The sequence below is a fragment of the Neovison vison genome, chromosome 3 (assembly GCF_020171115.1).
Source record: "Neovison vison isolate M4711 chromosome 3, ASM_NN_V1, whole genome shotgun sequence".
Classification (NCBI taxonomy): domain Eukaryota; kingdom Metazoa; phylum Chordata; class Mammalia; order Carnivora; family Mustelidae; genus Neogale; species Neogale vison.
In genome coordinates this window covers 41,216,279-41,235,846 of record NC_058093.1, presented here as the reverse complement: position 1 = coordinate 41,235,846, position 19,568 = coordinate 41,216,279, and the positions used below count along the sequence as shown (strand labels likewise).

Genomic DNA, 19,568 nt, shown 5'->3' with positions numbered 1-19,568 from the left:
ACAGGCCCAGAGCCCCCATGCATTGCCCAGTGCTATAGCCACTAGCCACATGTGGCTACTTCAGTTTCAATTCCAGTTAATTCAAATTAAAAGTTCGGATCCTCAGTCACACTAGCCGCATTTCAAATACACAATAGCCATGTGTGGCTTAGCAGCTACCACACGGGACAGCACCAGTATAGAACATTTCTATCATCATATGGAGGTAGTTATGGCTCTCATAAACTGACCACAGGGCAGACACACCAGACAAACTGACCAGTGAGCCTTTTTTTTTTCTTTTAAAGATTTTATTTATTTGACAGAGAGAGATCACAAGTAGAGAGAGAGAGAGGAGGAAGCAGGCTCCCTGCCTAGCAGAGAGCCCGATGCAGAACTCAATCCCAGGACCCTGAGATCATGACCTGAACTGAAGGCAGAGGCTTAACCCACTGAGCCACCCAGGCAACCCCTGACCAGTGATTCTAATCCTCACACAAGCCCCACAGAGCAAGTTCGCTAGGCCTTGAGGTTCAGATAGATACCTCTTCCAAGGAGTGGAAAAGAGATAGGGTTTGGACCTGGGCCTTGAGACTCCAAAGTTCTTGATGCTTCTAGGCTAGCCTTCCCAGGAAGCTCGACCTGAAGGAGCTAGTAGGAAGCAAGAGGAGAGAAGGGACTGTTACAGGCTGAACTGTGCTCCTATCCACCCCAACATTCACACGTTGAAGTCCTAACTATCCTTCAGATGCTATTCTTAACATTGGAACCTGACTGTGTTTGGAGATGGGGCCTTTAAAGAAGGCATCAAGTTAAAATGAGGCCATTAGGATGGGCCATAATCCAGGATGACTGGTATCCTACTGGCCACAGACAGGCTCAGTAGGATAACCATGTGAAGAGACACAGAGATGGCATCTACGAGCCAAGGAAAGAGGCTTGTCAACTCTGAAGAAGAAACGGACTCTGCCAATCTTGATTTCAGACTTCTGGCCTGTAGACCTGTGAGAAAAATTTCTGCTGAAACCCCCAGTCTGTGGTCCTTTGTGATGACAGCCAAAGCAACTAATATGGGCACTGAGGAGAGCCTGTCCTGCATCCCCATGAAGGTTAGTCATTTAGCATCAATGAATTATAAAGAGTGTGACACGTCAGTGGAGGGGAACTAAGAGTTCATTCTTTTCAAGGGTGTCTGGAGTCTCTCCAGAGGAGGAGTGACCCCAGCAGAGTTTGGAGATTTGAGCAGAAGGGTGAGGGGACAGAGGGAATTTTCCAAGAAAACACAAGGTGAAAGACTCCCAGGCAAGTTAGCTGCTGAACTGAGGGCGAGGGGAGGAGGAGGAGGCCGGGAACGTGCGAAGCTGCAGCTGGACCCAGGGCACCTCGGTGCAGTTCTCAGCAGCAAAGACTGCATCCTTTGGCATGGGGGTCGCTAAAGGGTGTTTAAAGCAGAGGAACCAGTGTATCTGGACAGAGAATGATCCAGAGGAAAAAAGACTAGAAACAGGGCATTAAAAAGCAAACCGGGCAATGCTTGATTAGGGGCACAACCAAGGCAGTGGTCCTGGTGGTGGAAAGAGGAGGTAACGCGTGTGAGACTCAGCAGAGGTGGGAAGAAAAGGGGCCGGCTACTCCTAGTCAGAAGATTAAGGAGCAAGATAAATCGGGATGTCTCCCGGCGACATGGCTTTCAAGGGGAATGCCGCCCCAGTGACCACAGGTAGACCCAGCGGAGATGAAGATAAACTTGGTTTGGAACAAACTGAGTGAGAGGTGGTTGACTGACCTGTCGCCTCCACCCGCCAGAAGCTCAGGGGGCGTCTGGGCTCTAGAACCCATCATTTGAGAGGCAAAAAGCCAGAAACATGAACGTGAGTTGCGAGGCAGCCTCTGTGACTGAATAAAAGTATATTGCAATCATGACAAAGTCCTATAAGTTGTCCCAGCCACAGGGAGCCTAACGAGACATGACAACTAAATGTCATGTGGGATCCTGGAACATAAAAACATTCGGTAAAAACTAAGGAAATGTGAATAAAGACTGGGCTTGAGCTTTGTCATGTGTCACTATGGATTCACGAGGTGTGGTGGGTGTGTCATCCTAGCATGAGACGTTTGTAACAAGGGGAGATGGATATGGAGGAGTTCATGGTCCTAACTGCGCAACTCTCCCTGAAATCTCAGACCCCCTCGAAGATAACAAGTGTATTTTTTAAAAGAGCATTAGACTCATTAAGAATCGTATTATGTTCCTGAACCAGAGAAACCTAACTCGGGCTTATTTCCTGTGATGAGCGGAGAAGGCTTTCTGTTCTCCTGTGACTGCCGAGTGCTGTTCCCTTGGAGATCTCCCCCAAAGTGCCTTGCCTGTAAGAGCACATTCCCTCCGGTGCCTCTTTATGGAATGACTCATGCCATGAATCATCTCGAACAATGTGCGCCTCCCTGAGTTTACCCCACCTTAAGGGCATATCAAGGTGGCGTTAATAACACACTTTACATCCTAATCCTTCTCCACTTAGCAACGCAGAAGTGTGTGCATCTCCTGTCCATTTCCGTTAGAAGACATGATGCGTTTCAAAACATGGGAATAATCTTATTTTTTACCCTCGACCTGGGTTATGATCGACATTTGGAGCGGGACATTTCTTCACGGCGTGTGACATATCACTTCCCTGGCCCCAGGCAGTGTGACAACCAAAAACCACCCCCATTATATTTCCAAACATGCCCACTGGGGTCCCTACCCTCCGCATCCCCTCAAGGATTAGTGAGATAAACCATAAAGAAGGCAGTAGTCTTAAATGGGGAGAGGAGTAATGAGAAGTGTTACAGGGAGGAGAAAACAGCCTCTCTAAAAGGAAGTTAACCAGTGACACACGTGATAAATTTGTAGCTCACTAAACACACACACGCACAAACACACACACACACTCACAAGTACAAGTAAAACTAGGGAAATCAGAAGCAGATGGGCAGACCGTACCAGGTCCATATCCTTTGGGATAGCATGCATTAGTTGTGCAAGATGTTACCCTTGAGGAAAACACAGGATCTCTTTATGTTGTTCCTTACAATTCCATGTGAATCTACAATTATCTCCATAACGTTTCAATTTAAAAAAAAAAAAAAAAGAACTTAAGGGCCGCCATTGCTGAGTCAGAAGTGCTAACCTCCCCCCTCCAAGACCCCAAAGTCTCAGAACCAGAAGGGAAGCAAAGGGCTGATGACAGACTCAGGCAAACCAGAGTTCAGGTCCTAACGCTGACTCTCACCAGCTGTGTGACCTCCAGGAAGTTATGTAAGGTCTCTGAACTGTACTTTCCTCATCAAACCAATGGCTGTGACAGGCCCCACTTACAAGCGTGGCTCTCATGATGAGATGTAAGAGTAAAGTGCCTTCAGCACAAGGCAGGTTCTTGATAGTAAGTAGGAGGGATTCCTCCTCTCCAACCCTCCGGTTGCTGGTTGCTGAACTTTGTCTTACGTTCCCGGCCACCACTCCCTCCGCACAGCACTCTCAATTCCTTTGTGCCCCGTTTATTCCAGTGCACCCACCCAGGAACCCCCCGGCCACACATCCGACCTGCGCACGAACACCCAGCCTCCTGACCACATGCCAGGAGAGACTCATACAAGCGCAGGCCCAGCCCAAGCAAGGTTCCACATCCCATTCGGAGCAGCTGGCTGCTGGCTTCCTGCTCCCACCCCCACATCCTCTCCGGGCTGACCAGCTGCAAGCTATATTCTAGCCAGCACCTGGAAGTCTGTGCGTGGGGCGTTTTGGTCCCAAAATAACCTGGAGGGCCAGGGCCATTAGGACCTCTGGTGTGCCAGATTGGCCTTCCAGCTCTTTATCTCCAGCTCTAATCCACACAGGTCCAAAGGTCAAGCCCATTAACATCCACCCTGACTTAGGATGTCCTGGGGTCAAGCAATGCAGGAACCAACAGGCTAGTCCTCCCACCAGGCACTGCCGGGTGGACTCCCTCAGTGCCCGGTTTGCCCAGGATCTCGGGCGGGAGCCAACCACAGCTGGCCAGTGGGCTTGGGCGGAAACAGAGGAAGGGCTTCATCCCCAGAGCAGCCTGCCGCCCTGATCGTTCCTGAGGCTCCTGAGAGGGGGCATGGACTGGAGTGGCGCTGCTCCCTTGGAACTGGAGAAAACACCAAGGAGAAATTGTGTCTGACCCTGCAAGCCACAGGCCAAAGGCCCAGTCTTCTACCTATATTATTATCATTTCCCCAGAAATGAATCCTCATCCCTGTCAGTATCAGAATGTCTCAAACTCCACACCTTGTTTCGTTGTCAGGGGGATCATGCCCAACGTTGCCAAGTGGAGCCTCTAGCCTAAATCCCAGTCACCAAGACACAAACCAGTCTGGAATCCTGCCGAACCACCCCAGGTGTGGGAGCCTTCATGTGCGTGGACATGGACTTGCATGTGGCTGTCCTGCTCTCTCTGCCCCTGCTCCTGGTCCCGGAGACCTGACCCCAAGTGTCCACCCTACCCATGTCCCCTCTCATTTACCCTCCTACCTTCTGTGAGGGGGTTGACCTGTGCAGAGCTCTGCAAAGCCCTTTGTTCCTCTTCCCCTGAAGCATGGTCCAGAGCCTACCAGAGGAAGTGTACCGGAGCTTCCGCTGACCCTTCTGTGGCCTTTGGCTGCAGCTCCCAAGACTGGCGAGTACTGCAGGCCAGGAAGGGGATTCTGAAGGACAGGGCCCTGGTGCCATCTCCCCTTCAGCTGTACCTTCCTGCCTGACACAGAGCTGCCTTGCCCCCTCACACATACACACCCAGGCTCTGTGAAGACCCTCAAACCAAGAAGCCTCCTCTTCTAGGACAAACCATTCCTGGGGCCAGGTGCTGCCCTCACTGGCCACAGGGCATTGATCTACCTGACCAAAGGTGGGCCAGCCAGAGTCTCCTGCTCAGGACCTGCACACTGGAACCAGAGACCCCAAGACTGAGGGCATCCAGGGAGAGGCCACATTCCAGGAAGATGGCTGCCCAGAGGGCAGGACCCTGAGCTCCTGCGCAGCCCCGGGAGCTTCTGATCCCTGCCCACCTCAGTCATGGCTACTCAAATTTTTCCTTTAATTCTGTTTTCTGAGCCCCTCCAAGTTCCTCCCATGGACCTGTTTCCCTGTTTCCCCTTAAACTAGTCAAATCTAATTTCATGGCTTGCATTCAGAAGCAACTTAACTAGCATCCCAGAGCTCAAACAGGGACTTGGGCCAAAAGTTAAATTAGTAATGAAGAGTGTTTTGGTCACATTTGCCCTTTGCCCTGTTCATCTCAGGAGGCTCCTGGGGGGCTGTGGAGCTAAGATTGGCTATGTCATTAGAAACACTGCCTCCCCCCTGCCACCATATGTTTGCAGGGAAGCAATTTAACCCAGGACCCCTGGAGAAATCCCTGGGTGCTCTAGGCTCCACCAGTGAGCACACCAAACCTGGGGCACGTTCCCGCCTCCACAAGCCTGTGCTGAGCCGGTCTGGCTCCCTTTCTAGATGCTGCCCTCCCCTACCTAAGGCACAGGACCCTGACAGCTGCAGCTTCCTTGTCAGTGACATCACTCAGCCCCCTCAATAAGCCGGCCTGAATCAGATCGCAGCAGAACAAACTTTATTTCTGTGGAGAAGACTCACACTTTGGTATTTAGCATAACTAAAGGGCTAACTGTGGAGCGTGGCTCATCCGGGCTGTGAACCATCCCGATTCCCAGCATCTTCTTCACTCATCCCCGGCCTCCTGGTCTTTCTTCCCTTCCTCGGTGTCTCCTGAGTCTTTCAGATTTTGGCGAGCAAACTCCTCGAAAACCAAATTTTCATCCTGGAAACTGAAACAGAGCAGAGAACGTTTCGATCGTGGCATGCTCTCGGCAGCTTGCGGTGAAATCGCAAGCAAGGCAAGATGGGTGGTCTTCCTTTTGCAACAGAGGAACCGACCAACATTTTCCTGCAGGATGGAGCCTGGGACCAAGCCGTTGTGCTCACAGCTTTTCATGTCAAATCTCTTTAACAAACACAAAGAAGAGAAAATGAAGGAACCCACAGAGCAGACACACATGCCCAGTATAACCAAGTGTGTGTATGTGTGTACACGTATTTGTGCACATGCAGGTGTATGTGTGTATGCACCCGCGAGTGTGTGCACAAGCCATAGTACTAGGTAGCCGAAGGAAGACTCTGAGGTGCTCAGAGCATGCGGTATATACAGAAAGACCCCAAAGGGGCTCTGTGCCCGAGGAGGAAGTCAGAGAACCCGGGGAAGCTCAGGGCAGTGACTCACCTTCCCTTTGCTGTAATTGTAAGCATGGTAAAGGAGAGAGAGAGAGAATTATCGGCATAAATCTTTTTTTTTCTTTTGAGAGAGAGAGAACAAGCATGTGAGTCAGGGGAGGGGCGGAGGAAGAGAATCTCAAGCAGACTCCACGCTAGGCAGGGAGCCTGACAGGGAGCTCTGCCTCATGACCCTGAGATCATGACCTGAGCCGAAATCAAGAGTCAGACACCCAATAGACTGAACCACCCTGGTGCCCTCTCAGCATAAATTCTGTGTGATAGCTGCACCTGGAAAATTTCTTATTTTGGTGACTTTATAGCTGAAGGGAAAAGGAGCCTAGATATGTGCATTTCACAACAACTGCGTGTGCTCCCTGCCTCTTTGCCTTTTCCAGTTGCCAGAGCCTTTCTCACTGCACATCTGAACCCTGGGCTCCTCTGCAGAGCACCTTGCCCTCACCCACCCCCAACCAGAACAAGGCCTACCCTCACCTATGGGATGCCTTCTCTTTTCAAAGTGTTTCTCCCTTTGGATTTTATTTAGGTGCAGTTGCAACCCACCCTCCAAGACCAGCTCACAGCTTCAGGTCCCGCTTCCAAGGGGCGAGTCCTGGGACTGGACGTCTAACCATGGCTGGAGGTGGGGGTGCACTCAAGCTGGGGAACCACTCCCAGGCTCCTCAGGGTTTGGTTTCTCTGTTAACACATTGATCATTGCATTGTTGTTGTTGGCTTATATTTTCAGATATGTTTTACAGCCCCTGATTAACTGCTATTCATCTGAGTGGTTATTTGCTATTGTTCCTTTGTTCCTTTAGCTTTCTGCCCACCTAGTAGAGTCCCATAACCCTCAGTGGGGTGCCAGCAAGAGCTGAGTGAAAAGCTCCAGAGGGTTTTTTAGGAGCACCAGAGTGAAGGAGACTCGTCTCTCAGGCACTGGGAGGGAGGTGGCTATGTGGGCTGCTAACCACAGGAGATCAACGGAGGGGCCTCGGGGCAGGAACCATCCTGGGCTCCCACATGCCGGCATAATTACACTACCTGGGACCATCAGCCAGAAAAGAGAATCAAATCAGCACCTGCATTCCATTGTGGATGCTCTTGACAGCGGTTAATAAAAATTTAGTAGCATTTTTTTAGTGCCTATTAGGTATAAATGACTTGGCCCCAGGCCCTGGCAGAGTTTCTTAGCTACAATTTAATGCCATTTCTGCTTAGCCTACCTGTCTGGCCTCAGAGCCCTGAACTAGGCAGGGAAGTTGTGAGCACTGCTGTGAATGGAAGTCTTGTGACTCAAATCTCAGGAAGTCAGAATTTCAAGGCCATGGGGTGATCTGTCGTTTCTCCCTAAGATCTCCCAGAACACAAGATCATCATTTAGTCTTGACCTGGTGGTGTGTTCATTGAAAGGGCCATGATGATGGACCATGAAAATGTCATACCCAGAAAAGGAAGAGCCCCACTTCTGCGAAGTCTGTTCACAGCTCCAGAAAACAATCTGGCATAAACGATGGCAATTGCCTCAGGTCATAGTTTTAAAATATTCTTTTCAAATGTCCTTGAAAGGAACCAGAATGCATCTCAATCTCACATAGTTAAAAAATAGTATCTGAATGATACCACCAGATACAAACAAGAAAAAAATGTGGCCAGATTACTTTTCCCCCAAAGTACATTGACTATTTGAATCCAAAATATTTGGGAAAATGAATAGGGGGACTCATTCTATTATTTAAAGGGCATATCATAGGGCACCTGGGTGGCTCAGCTGGTTAAGCATCTGCCTTTGGGTCAGGTCATGATCCCGGGATCCTCAGATGGAGCCATGCATCGGGCTCCCTGCTCAATGCGGAGTCTGCTTCTCCCTCGCCCTCTGCCCTTCCTCCCTGCTTATGTTCTCTCTCTCAAACAAACAAACAAAAAATCTTAAAGGTCAGTTAATGATCAAGATACAAAAAGCTATAAAGTATAAGAAAAATAAATCTTGCTTGCTTATACCACTTTTTTTTTTTCTTAAATAATCCCTGTGCCCAACATGGGGCTCAAACTCAGATCAAGAGTCATATGCTCTTGAAGGCAAAGAAGGAAGGAAAGGACTCAGGAAGGAGAACAGAAGGCAAGGTGCCATGTTTATAGCACCTTTACTAGAAATATTCTTTGTTACTATAACTATAGAGGGCTCGCAATCCAAAGGAACCAAAGCGTCAGGAACCTGGCCTGACCCTTTCCTCTAGTATTTTCTGTATTCTCAACACAATCGCTACTGTCAAAAATACTCATCTTATGAATGCCTGTTAATGCTTCCAAATGAAATCCAAAAGCCTCAGCCTCTCAGATATATTTTGCACCTAATCTTTCTTTAAATCTCAATCCAGTCCTATTCCCACCGGAGCTTCTGCTTGTAAATAATCCCCGATAAAACCCAACAAGAGAGTCCATGTCCAAGAGCAGTGATGCTCTGTCATCCACGGGCTGAATGAAGGTGGACAAGCCATGGCTCGTGGCCTGTGGCTCGTGACTGAGGAGATGAATACTCCTCTATGGGCTGGCCTGGGGCATGGTGAGGATGACAAGCCATGACCTGGCGATGCCACTGGGGCCATGGTTAGGAACGACCAGCCATGAATAAATAAGAAATCTGCAAGCAGTAAATGACTTGAGAAAGCCAAGACAATGCGTGACTGACCTGGGTCCTCGGGCTGGGGATGCATGAGGCGGAAAGGCACCTCAGTGGCCACTTCACTGGAAAAAAGAGAACACAGATGGGTGAGAAGACACACGGGATTATAAAACACACAGAACAGAGCAGCGGCTGCAGAGATTTCCAGCTGGAAGAGGATTCAGTGAGATTCAAAACAAAACAAACCAGAAATCAGGAAGTGGTCATGGAGGAATTTTAAATGTATTCCCTGGAATGTGGTCCAGAAACTTCACTGAGGCATGGCGGAGACTGCTGAGTTTTGTAGGCTCATTCCCCTTCCTTCTGGTTATTAGGTCCAGTGATGAGCTCTGGTGGGTAGAGGAGAGGTAAAATCATGGCGAAGGGACAGTTTTGGGGAGAAAAAAAAAGACCTTGCCGGGGCGCCTGGGTGGCCCAGTGGATTAAGCCGCTGCCTTCAGCTCGGGTCATGATCCCAGGGTCCTGGGATCAAGCCCCGCATCGGGCTCTCTGCTCTGTGGGAAGCCTGCTTCCTCCTCTCACTCTGCCTGCCTCTCGCCAACTTCTGATCTCTGTCTGTCAAATAAATAAATAAAATAAATCTAAAAAAAAAAAATTAAATAAATAAATAAATAAATAAAATCTTAAAAAAAAAAAAAAAAAAGACCTTGCCAAAATGGACGTGACTTTTTATGTGTTCACTCTGTCAACAGTCACATAGTTGCTTGCTAGAGAGCAGAAGAGAAATGAGCAGCACCCGCCACTCCAAATTCCAGAAGCTGAAGGGCTTCAGGGTGACTTGGAATTTATACAAAAAGAAGGAAGGAAAGGACTCAGGAAGGAGAACAGAAGGCAAATCTGGACCAAGGAAGAACAGAAAGGAAGGAGTGAAAAAAAGCAAGGGTCTCTCCTTCCTTCACCCACGTTATGGCTTTGGTTAAAGCGTAACTGTTTACAGGGCCACTCTGGTCAGACCCAAGTGCAGATGGGGTCTGGGTTCTGTGTCAGGGAGGGAGATGGTAAGAGCCAGGATGACAGAGCCTGAAAAGTCAGTGGCTGCCTTGGACATGGCTTTGGGCCTGACGCCTTGGGCACGATCTGAAAAAGGGTAGCTGTTAGAATTCACAAGAGCCGAATGGTAGAAACAACCCAAATGCCCACCAGCTGCTGAACAGAGAGGACCCACACATGATCTGTCCACACCATGGAATATTACTCAGCCATAAAGAAAGAATGAAGTAGTGACTCAGGCTATAACATGGATGAGCCTCAAAGACTTGGTACTCAGTGAAAGAAGCCAGTCGCCCAAAGACAGATAGATACCATCCGATTCCATTTGTGAAATCGCCAGAAGAGGGAAATCCATCATGATAGAAAGATTAGTGGTGGCCCTGGGCGAGGAAAAGGGGGGGAATGGCAGAGACCACTTAATAGGTACAGGGTTTCCTTTTGCAGTGGTAAAAGTATGAAAGAGCCAGAAAGCAGTGATGGTTGCACAATATTTTAAGTGTCCTTGATGCCACTACACTGTACATTTTTAAATGGTTCAGATGGTAAGCTTCATACACACAGACACAAAGGCAGCTGCCTGGAGTGGACCAGTTTTCTGAGTGTGTGTGCATGCGTGTGTGTGTGTGTGTGTGTGTGTGTGTGTGTCCTCACCCAGGGGAGGCTCAGCTATGGTCTGGAGGAAACATTTCTAGCCTCACATCAATTAGGCAACATTCACAAGATGCCTCCAGAAGGCAGTGGGCCTCATTTCATAACACCTCTGAGCATAACTGTCAGCAAATCAGATTTCACTATCTTGAACCCCAGATTGGTTTCCTATGACATACCGAGAATCAAGGATGAAAAGTGACAAGGCTTACCTGGAGGTGAGCTCTCCCAGAAAGCTAGGAAACAAATGCAAACAGGGCTGGTGAGTGTCCCAGTGATACTACAACCTTATTTCCCATTATTCAGAGATGGACATGTCCCAGGCACACTCCGCACTCACAGCTTATGGGATCCTTGCAATCCCATAAAATTCAACTTGACTCTTCCTCTCTACTTGTGATGTCATCTCTTTTTCAAGTGGATTTGCTAAAAAGAAGAATCCCTTAGGTCTAAGCCCTGAGTTCAAGAATAAACCATAAAAGTCTTTGTGGAATACCTGTTATTCACTTATCTTGACACTAAAAGAAGCTCTAACATTTTAGATCCTCTTGGAGAAAATCAAAGGTAATTCTGCTCGCTTTGAAAACCACTACAACTACAAACACTGGGGTAACACAATTTGTAAAATCAACCAATGCTTTACTTTGTTGTCCCAGCCAAAACTGGGGGGATTCTTTATCGACTTAGAATCATAGAAGATGCAAAAATGGAGATCTACAGAGAATTTGTTTGGTTGCTGCCCTTCTTTCCTGAAGTGTGATGTAACACCAAATGGATTTCCCTTTTTTGCGTATCAGCTTCTACCCTATGAGTGGATGGGCATGCACTTCCACCAAGTAGAACTAATGTATTTCGTAGTTTGCTCCTTCTACTTTTTTCCACGTGACGTCAGACCAAACACAATCAACAACAAGACAAACAGAATCTCTCCAAAACTCTCCTTGGTCATCCATAGAATTTGTAGATCCTTCCACCTTGCTGGTTCCCAATCATTCAGGAAAGGAAGAGTTCAGAAGGGGAGAGGCCAAGACAGAGCCCACAGCATTGGTTCTTGGACACTCACCCTGACACCGTGAGCTTCACTTTGATATGGTAAGACACCAGGATGCCCAGGACAGTCCGGTCTATGCCCTCCTTTATTCTGCTCAAACAGAAAGGAAAAGTGGAAAATTGCAGAGGAACAGCAGAAAGCAGAGACTGGATGAGAAAACCCCTCACTTCCAGACAAGCCTGTTATAATGGGTGCATCTTCTTAAGGAACTGGTGAATTCAACCAAGCTGTCAGTCCTAGAACTTTCCATAGTCAGGGAAGGGGATTCCTTTCCTGCATTGGAGTTCAGGATTCCCCCAACCCCATCCCGGAAGTTCAGAGTGCAGAATGTGCTTCCTGGTTCTTCCTGCTCTGTCTCCATTGATGTTCACACACCTGCTTATCAGCCAGAAATGCATCCCCTGCCCCCACCACCTCATCATCCTGCACTCCTCCCTCTGTCCTACCTGCCATCCCTGGCCAACCACTGAGTCCTCCAAAGGCTTTTTGTGCCTCCATTATCTCAATAACTTACCTCCCATAGGCCCGGCCTCTTCCCTGACCTCTCAGCCACTGTGCAGCCAGAAAGCCCCCCGGGGTCAAGCCTCAGCATGGCCTGGCAGGCAATCTGTGATCTGGCCTTTGCCTGCCTTTGCCTCCTCACACCCTGCTATGGTCCAATGTCTCCCATGCACCAGCCTCACCACACACAAGCCTGCCCTGGAATGCTGTCCTCCTCTGTTCTCTAAGGCCTCAAGTTGAAGTTGACCCTCCTTTGTGAAACATTCCTGGCCACCTGCCATCAGCACAGGTCTCCATCCTTTGTGCTCCAGCCTCAGCACCCAGCGTCATGTCTAAATGAATGAATGTAGTGCATGAGGCTATCGCCTGTGTCCCCAAAGAAAGTGCCACCTAACTTTCCCCATAGAAACTCCATTCCAGGTTCTACTAACAGGTGCTGAGCCCCCACTTTCTGACAGGCACAGTGCTGGGTGTTCTAACACATTATTATCTCATACGGCATCTATTGCAGGAGCATTAAGTAGTTCAGGATGCCCAGTCACAGGAGTTAAGGTCTGAAAAACATCATGACACACTTGCTAGAACAATGTGAATGACAACAGACAAACATGGCCGAGCGAGCTGAAGGCTTAAGGCCAAAGGCAGGGCATGATTGTGCTGAGAGGTCTGAGAAGGGTCTGAGAGTGCAGGGCAGGCTCTGGGCCCAATGACCCCATCCTGGGATCCCTCTCATGGGAGGCACCTTGGACATTGCTCCCAGGGCCACGATGCCCTCCAAAGACTCCATCGGCTCCTTAGTGCCTGGAGCTCCTTGGGGAAGGCAAATGCCTCTATCTGGAATCATGGGACATGGTCAGTTGAGAGAGGTGGACATCAATGGGGACAAAAAGAGGATGCAAGCTTGAGACCCCACCCCATTGCTAGGCTTGACTGTCTGACTTGTACTGAATGGAGGCAAAGAGCTGGGGGGAGAGAATATGCTTCATCTCATGCCTGAGAATACGCTGTAAGCCTCCCCTCTACCAGCTTCCTTGAATGGAAGAGTCTCTCTGTACCCCCCACTCTCTTTCTCTCTCAATCTCTCTCTCTCTCTCTCACACACACACACACACACACACGGGTTCTGCTGTGGTTGTCACTTTCCAGGCCCCTGAAAGGCAGCCCTGAAGCTGGGGCCAAAGGAGGGACTCAGGGTTAGAAGTGGCCTTTGCTCTGTCATTAACCGACCAGGTGACCTTAGTCAAGCCTTTCCTTCTGGCTGAACTTCAATTTCCTCATTCATAAAATGACTATAAATTCACCTTCCTCACAAAAGTATGTAGGACTTACATGGTTGTGAAACAGTCCACAAACCATGCAGCATTTTTACAAATGTGGCGTTCCACTGTTGGGGTCTTGATGGCCACCCCTGGAATAAACTGATCTAGTGTCAGCGCGCCTGCCGGTCACCCTCCCAGACCTTCACCAAAGTGTCTTAGAATCAAACATCCCAACTTGGCAAATTATTCTCAGAAAATTCATTGACTCCACTTCCTGCCAAACGTTTGCTGACCCCACTCTTGTCTTGGAGAATAGCTGTTCCTGAGCTACAGGGTCATGGAGGTCAAGCAGGAAAGCCTCTTCCAGAAGGCATCTCCTTGCAGGTGGCCTAGTGGGGCTACAGAGGGAGCCCCAGTGCATCACATGGGGGATGGCAGGGAGTGGGCCTCAAGCCCTCCCCCAAACACTCAGGGTCCCAGGAATGGAAGTCTCGAAGGCTGCCTGGAAGTGGCAGTGGATAGCTGACCTTGAAGCCTCCCTCCTGTTTGTGTTAGATCTGCTGGTTCTTTGAGTTGGGGTCAGCAGAGCAGTGTTCAGCTTCATTGAAATTTAATTGACATCTGCAGCTATCAGGACCTCCCGTTCTTTACCTTTCCTGGTGGAAATGAATAAATGACATTTCCATCATGCATGAGGCCACCTGTATTACTCAGTTTATTTATGTTTTAATTATAATTTTCTAAGTAGGCTCTATGCCCAATGCAGGGCTCGAACACATGACCCCAACATCAAGAGTCACGCAAGCTACGGACTGGGTCAGCCAAGTGCCCCTGCATCACTCAGTTTCTGTGTTTAGGGTACTATACTAGCTAATGCTATTTTTTTTAAGATTTTATTTATTTATTTGACAGAAATTACAAGTAGGCAGAGAGGCAGGCAGAGAGAGGAGGAAGCCGGCTCCCTGCTGAGCAGAGAGCCCGATGTGGGGCTTGATCCCAGGACCCTGGGATCATGACCTGAGCCAAAGGCAGAGGCTTAACCTGCTGAGCCACCCAGGAGCCCCACTAATGCTATTTTTAGAAGGTAATAGCTGACATTTTTGGAGCACTCACTGTGTATTCAGCCCCACATTTTACATGGATTGTCTCCCGTAATCCTTGTAAACCTCCCCATGAGAAAAGGCAGCACCCCCACTGTACGGACAGGAAAACTGAGGTTCTTAGACAGCTCGAGTCATTTGTCCAAGGTAGCCCAGACTGTGCACAGTGGAGCTGGGGTTTGGCATGAGGCCGCCTCCAGAACTCACTCCCCTAACCACCATGTCACACCAGGGGAGGGAGCGTGGGCCCGCCTGGGCCACGGAGTCTTCACTCTGCGCCTGGAGTGACAGCCATCAGATCGGGCTCCTTGCAAGCCTGTGAGCCCAGGGGGTGTGACGAGAAGAGGGCAGACCAGCACCACCTGTGCACTGAGTCTTGGGGGCTCATCTCCTGAGCTATGAGGACTCACATGGTGCTGGAGGCAAGGTTCGTGTCCTCATGCTTGATCTTCCCATCCAGGGCGATGCCCCGCCTTTCCCGGTTGTTGGCCAGCAAGGGCACCAGCGTCAGTGTCGTGGTCAGAGTGCTATTTGGTAGCACTTTTTCTCTGTAGGAAGAAATGCAGAGTGGATATTTCGCTAATAGTTCTTAGGGCTATGAAGCTACCACCAGTCCCATGAGACGCTATCTGCCATCAAGCATGTTCCAGGATCCAAGTTCCCTCGGACTCACGGGGAAGATAGTTCAGGTTACCAGTGCCCTTGCCTTATGAGAAATACTAGTGACATCTCAAAACGGTCTGGCAACAAGTCCCTCATCCTCCTCTGAGTCACTGAGTTTCTAGAGTATTCTGTGGGGTTAAATGAGACTGACTAACACAAGGGTCGGGGATCACAGCAGTTTCCTCCTGCCACCACACAGAGGGCTGTAGGCTTTTCGGCCAGTGCCAGCAAGAAGCTACAGTTGGAAATGGCCTGTCACCAAGAGCTGTTGCTTGTCAGGAGGATCCAGCTGTTTGAAGAGGGTGCAGTGGGGCCCTCCGTGAACCATGCAGACCGGACTGGTTTTGTTCAAAGCACACGGGTGCTCTGTCTCTCTCCTGGTTCTTCCCTGTCACTGGGTCACTGGTCAGGTGTTGTGTGTCTCAGCCCTAGACAGACACAGGGAACCTGTGCCAAACTGTGGGTCTGCAAGTCAGGAATGGAGCTGGGGACACAGCAGCGAGGTTTTGCCAGGTCTGGAGCATCCCTGACTCCTGGAGGCCGCAGAGGTTGGCCCTGCTGGTCACCAGCAGGCTCACACCACACCTGCACCCAGAGCTGTCCACACGGCCGCAGGGCCCGGCCAGCCAGCTAGTTGCCTGTGTCCCCACTCCTGGTGCAGCCTCCCTCCTCATACCCAGCCAGGAGAAGGCAGGGAGTGGCCCTAAAAACACTGCCCAGGAGTCAGCCCCAGGGTCCTGGGAGCCCCAGGGTTCAGGGACAATGCCTTGGGCTCTGCAGCCTCCAGACTGGCTTCTGGTCTGAGACCCACAAACACAATCTAGCTCAGCTTTCAGGCTCCCTGCCTCCCATTCTTGGTCGCCAGTGTCCTGGGAATCCTTTGGTCTAAAATGCACTGAATTGCTGAAAAGAAGTCCAGATAATGGCCTATGCCCCATGATGAAAGGAGAAAATGGTCCCTGGCTGAGTTCTCCTCAGATAGCCCCCCACCAGCAGCACCAAGGAAGCAGACAAGGAGCTCCAGCTCTTTCCTGCCTCCCTCCCTTCTGGACCTATATTTAAACTCGGGTCCAGATCTGCTTTGAGTAATAGTTTATTCTAAAATTGTCTTTTAAAGTTTACGTCATGTTCTCTGGCTGAATCAGGTTGTCTTTGCTCACAGGCCCCCTGCTTGTAGCTCTGGTGATATTTTTTGCACACAAAAAAACATCAGACACATCAGTGACACAAAGAGGGAAAGACCTGCCCGAGTGACCCTCTCGGGGAAGCGTCACCCCCTATGTGTAACCTATGTATGAATGAAGAGCAAGGAGCAGGATTGGGCAGGTCTCTCTCTATTCCTCGACTTTCGATTTTAATGAAGGGAGAGAAGTGGTTCATGACGCCGGGCTCAGAAGTTACATATCACTGGAACCCGGCTGTCACTGGTATCACATTTTCAAATCAAAAGACAGAGAGCCCTTGCCTGGGCTGACAGACGATTGGATTGTCTGCTCCGGGGCCAGAAATCATATCAGATTCCTCTGGACTTATTCCATGGAGCAAGAGAAAGTTCCAGCTGTTCCCACTGTGACATTTCAATCTTTATTTCTCTCCTTTCCATTATTTCTTGTGAGGGAGATCTCTGGGAACTCTTGCGACTGAGAACAGAATTGACTTGCTAACTTTCTTCGCAGCCCTTGAAGTGAGAAAAGGGGAAGGAAGGGAAGCATCCTACTTCCCTTTCAGGGTGAGTGAAAGGGGAACTTGACAAGGAAGCCTGAGCTGCCCCGGAAATAGAAACCCAAGAAGCTACTCACTGTGTTTCCTCCTGGGCCACCGGCTTGGTATAATAATCGCTCGAGTAGAGAACCACATTGGCCACTTGCTCCACTGCAAAGGGAGAACAGGGGTGGGTGACTCAATGTGGGGTCCTCCACGCACGTGCACAGCGCCTGCCGGGGATGCGGTCAATTGTTGGAGTGTACTTCTCAGGCTAGGCTTTATGGCTGGGGTTTCTGAGTTCTGTCCCCAGGCCACTCCTGTTTGCCAATAATCTACCCTGTGGCAGCTCGGCCCCATGAGCCAGCCTCCCTAAAACGGCACCTTCTAGAAGACTCCTCCCCGCTGAGCCCACACCCCTTCCAACACTATCTTATTTAATGAGAACCTTGTTCCAATTGTCCAAGCTTGAAACCATCTACCGGCAACATAGACCTGACTTGTGTATGTGGGTGTAAAAGTGGGCACTGGAGCCAGACTCCTTGGGCTCAAATCCCAGCTTAGCTGTCAGCTGTGGGGTGTCACTTAACTCCTCTATGCCTCACTTTCCCCAGCAGCAAGATGGGGGTGACACTTGCATCTAACTTACATGTGTTGTGAGGATCAAAAAAAAAATTTTTTTTTAATCTCTATTCAAATCAAGTCTGAGGAGTAGAAGAAACAATTTGTGTGACACACTCAACACAATGCCCAGCCTATAGAAAGCTACTAACATTTTGCTTTGGAAATTTCAACAATTCTCTCAAAAAATGAATGGCTTTGATGTAAGAACTCATAAAGTTTTGAGAAATAATTTAAAACCAAAGTATCCAATGATACTTTCTCAACCTTGCTACTTCTGGAATACTGTATTAGACACTACATACAACGCGCTAAGTAATAACAGGTCCTACGAAGACGGAATGCAGATGAACTCGACCAACATAAGACAAAGCAATATGCAGTTATATGGGCATGAAGAAAGCGCCTAAAGAATTACTTTAGTAATTATTTTAGTACGCATGCACCCTAACTCCTGAAACTTATCTATGGTGCATATACACAAGGAAAGAGGAAAGTGGTGTGTGACCCAAGTGACCAACCATCTTGATCTGCTTGGAGGTAGCCCATTCTAACACTGGAAATCCTGGTCAAGCGGTACGCAACTGGCTCAGGCAGAAGAACATGCAATTCTTGATCTCAGGGTCATGAGTTCAAGCCCCACATCGGGGTAGAGATTATGTAAAGAAATAAAACTTTTGAAAAAAGAAAAGACAAAGAAAATCCTGATCAAGCCAGGACTGTTGGTCACCCTACACACACTATGAGTCTGGCTTTGTCTTAGTCACTGAGTGTTGAGTTAGTGGTGAACTGAGAGGTCACCCTCCCTGGTCATTCTGTCATGTCTTTTTTATGTAGCCCCTAGAAGACCATGATATCCAACCAGCCCATGTACTTTGATGCCCCCTGAGCTGAAGAAAGGGGTAGGACAGTAGGCAGGTTGTGCCTCGTGTGTAGTATCAGGCAAGGCTTGGGCCTCATGCTGTAGTAGGGCTTCACCATTTACAAAAGCACTTCCAGGCTCCAGTCCCTAGAGCCTCACATAATGCAGGAAGGTAGAGCAGGAACAGTGCCGTGGATGTTAACTGGAATTCAGAGGACGCACATGGCATAAGCCCACAAATTAGGCCCACTGTTCTCAGTCCAGTGCTTTCCCCACTGTACTGTGCTGCCTCGTCCGCAAAATTTAATTCTGATCCGAGAAAGAAAACTCCTCCCATGCCCCCCCCATCTGGCGAGGGGCTCCTCTAGGGAGTGATCAAGGATTGTCAGGGATGTTGTTTCAGGACAAAAGATAGCTCTAAGTGGGACACAAGGTGGCATGGGGTGACTCCTGAGGGTCTTTCCTCCTGTCCACGACAATAGAGGTAAACAGGCAGTTTCAAAGACCCAGGAGGGAGGCCTTATTTGCCCACAGAAGAGACCCTGGGGAAATAGGACCACATGGAGAGATTCTAGAAGACTCTGCCTTCCCGTTTTGAGAAGTTCCTACCTAATGCTTTAATCTTCTTCACTGTCTTCTCTGTGTTATTGGTCACGGTAATCGTCACCGAAATGGGCTCCCCATGGAAATAGGTCTGAAACAGTTAGCAGTTAAATCAGAAAAGAGGAACAGAGCATCATGGTATCGTGAATCTCATGGTTTTCTAGGTTTATCTCCATCCTTTAACCAGAATCAAAGTGGCTGAATTTCTACACTTTCAAGGAAGATAAAGGGATAGCAACAGGGTTCCTTTAGAACACGGAACACAGTCTGCCTCGTCTGGGGCGCACTGAGGAGAATGGCAGTGACCAGGGTGGAATGGAGCAAGGGTGCTCTGGCCTGGAACACCCAGTCCTGAGGGTCATGGCAGCGGTGGCCGTGGGGGGTCCCGCGTGAAGTCACAAGGCCACTTGGGGCAGAATGAGTGCTAGGAAGGGGAGTCAGTGGGGAGCTCAGGGACAGGGCTCTCCTCAGCAGTGACTTCCTCAAGATCCAGGATCTTGGGCGCACCCTTGCACACGTGTTCACAAATGGGGCTTTAACCACACCTAGGCACAAGACAGCTTCCTAACACACCCGAGGCCTGCTCCCAGGCGGGGCCCAGTGCTGGCTGCGGCTCAC

General features: G+C 49.4%; 1 protein-coding gene across 4 annotated transcripts in view; it reads right to left on the bottom strand.

Moving 5' to 3' along the window:
- Window positions 1-5,590: 5,590 nt before the first annotated feature.
- The window catches only part of SAG (S-antigen visual arrestin), a 34,921-nt gene continuing 20,943 nt past the window's right edge, over window positions 5,591-19,568 (bottom strand). For 2 of the 4 annotated variants that reach the window (XM_044241879.1, XM_044241878.1), the window contains exons 9-16: window positions 18,957-19,041; window positions 16,963-17,035; window positions 14,911-15,048; window positions 11,653-11,730; window positions 10,802-10,825; window positions 8,958-9,013; window positions 6,279-6,288; window positions 5,591-5,826 (exon numbers count right to left, since the gene is read on the bottom strand). In XM_044241879.1, the coding sequence (XP_044097814.1) occupies window positions 5,721-5,826; window positions 6,279-6,288; window positions 8,958-9,013; window positions 10,802-10,825; window positions 11,653-11,730; window positions 14,911-15,048; window positions 16,963-17,035; window positions 18,957-19,041 (570 nt within the window). In that variant the 3' untranslated portion in view covers window positions 5,591-5,720. Of the gene's footprint in view, window positions 5,827-6,278; window positions 6,289-8,957; window positions 9,281-10,801; window positions 10,826-11,652; window positions 11,731-14,910; window positions 15,049-16,962; window positions 17,036-18,956; window positions 19,042-19,568 lie in introns of those variants that run through there. The other 2 variants (XM_044241880.1, XM_044241881.1) reach the window with 2 other exon arrangements.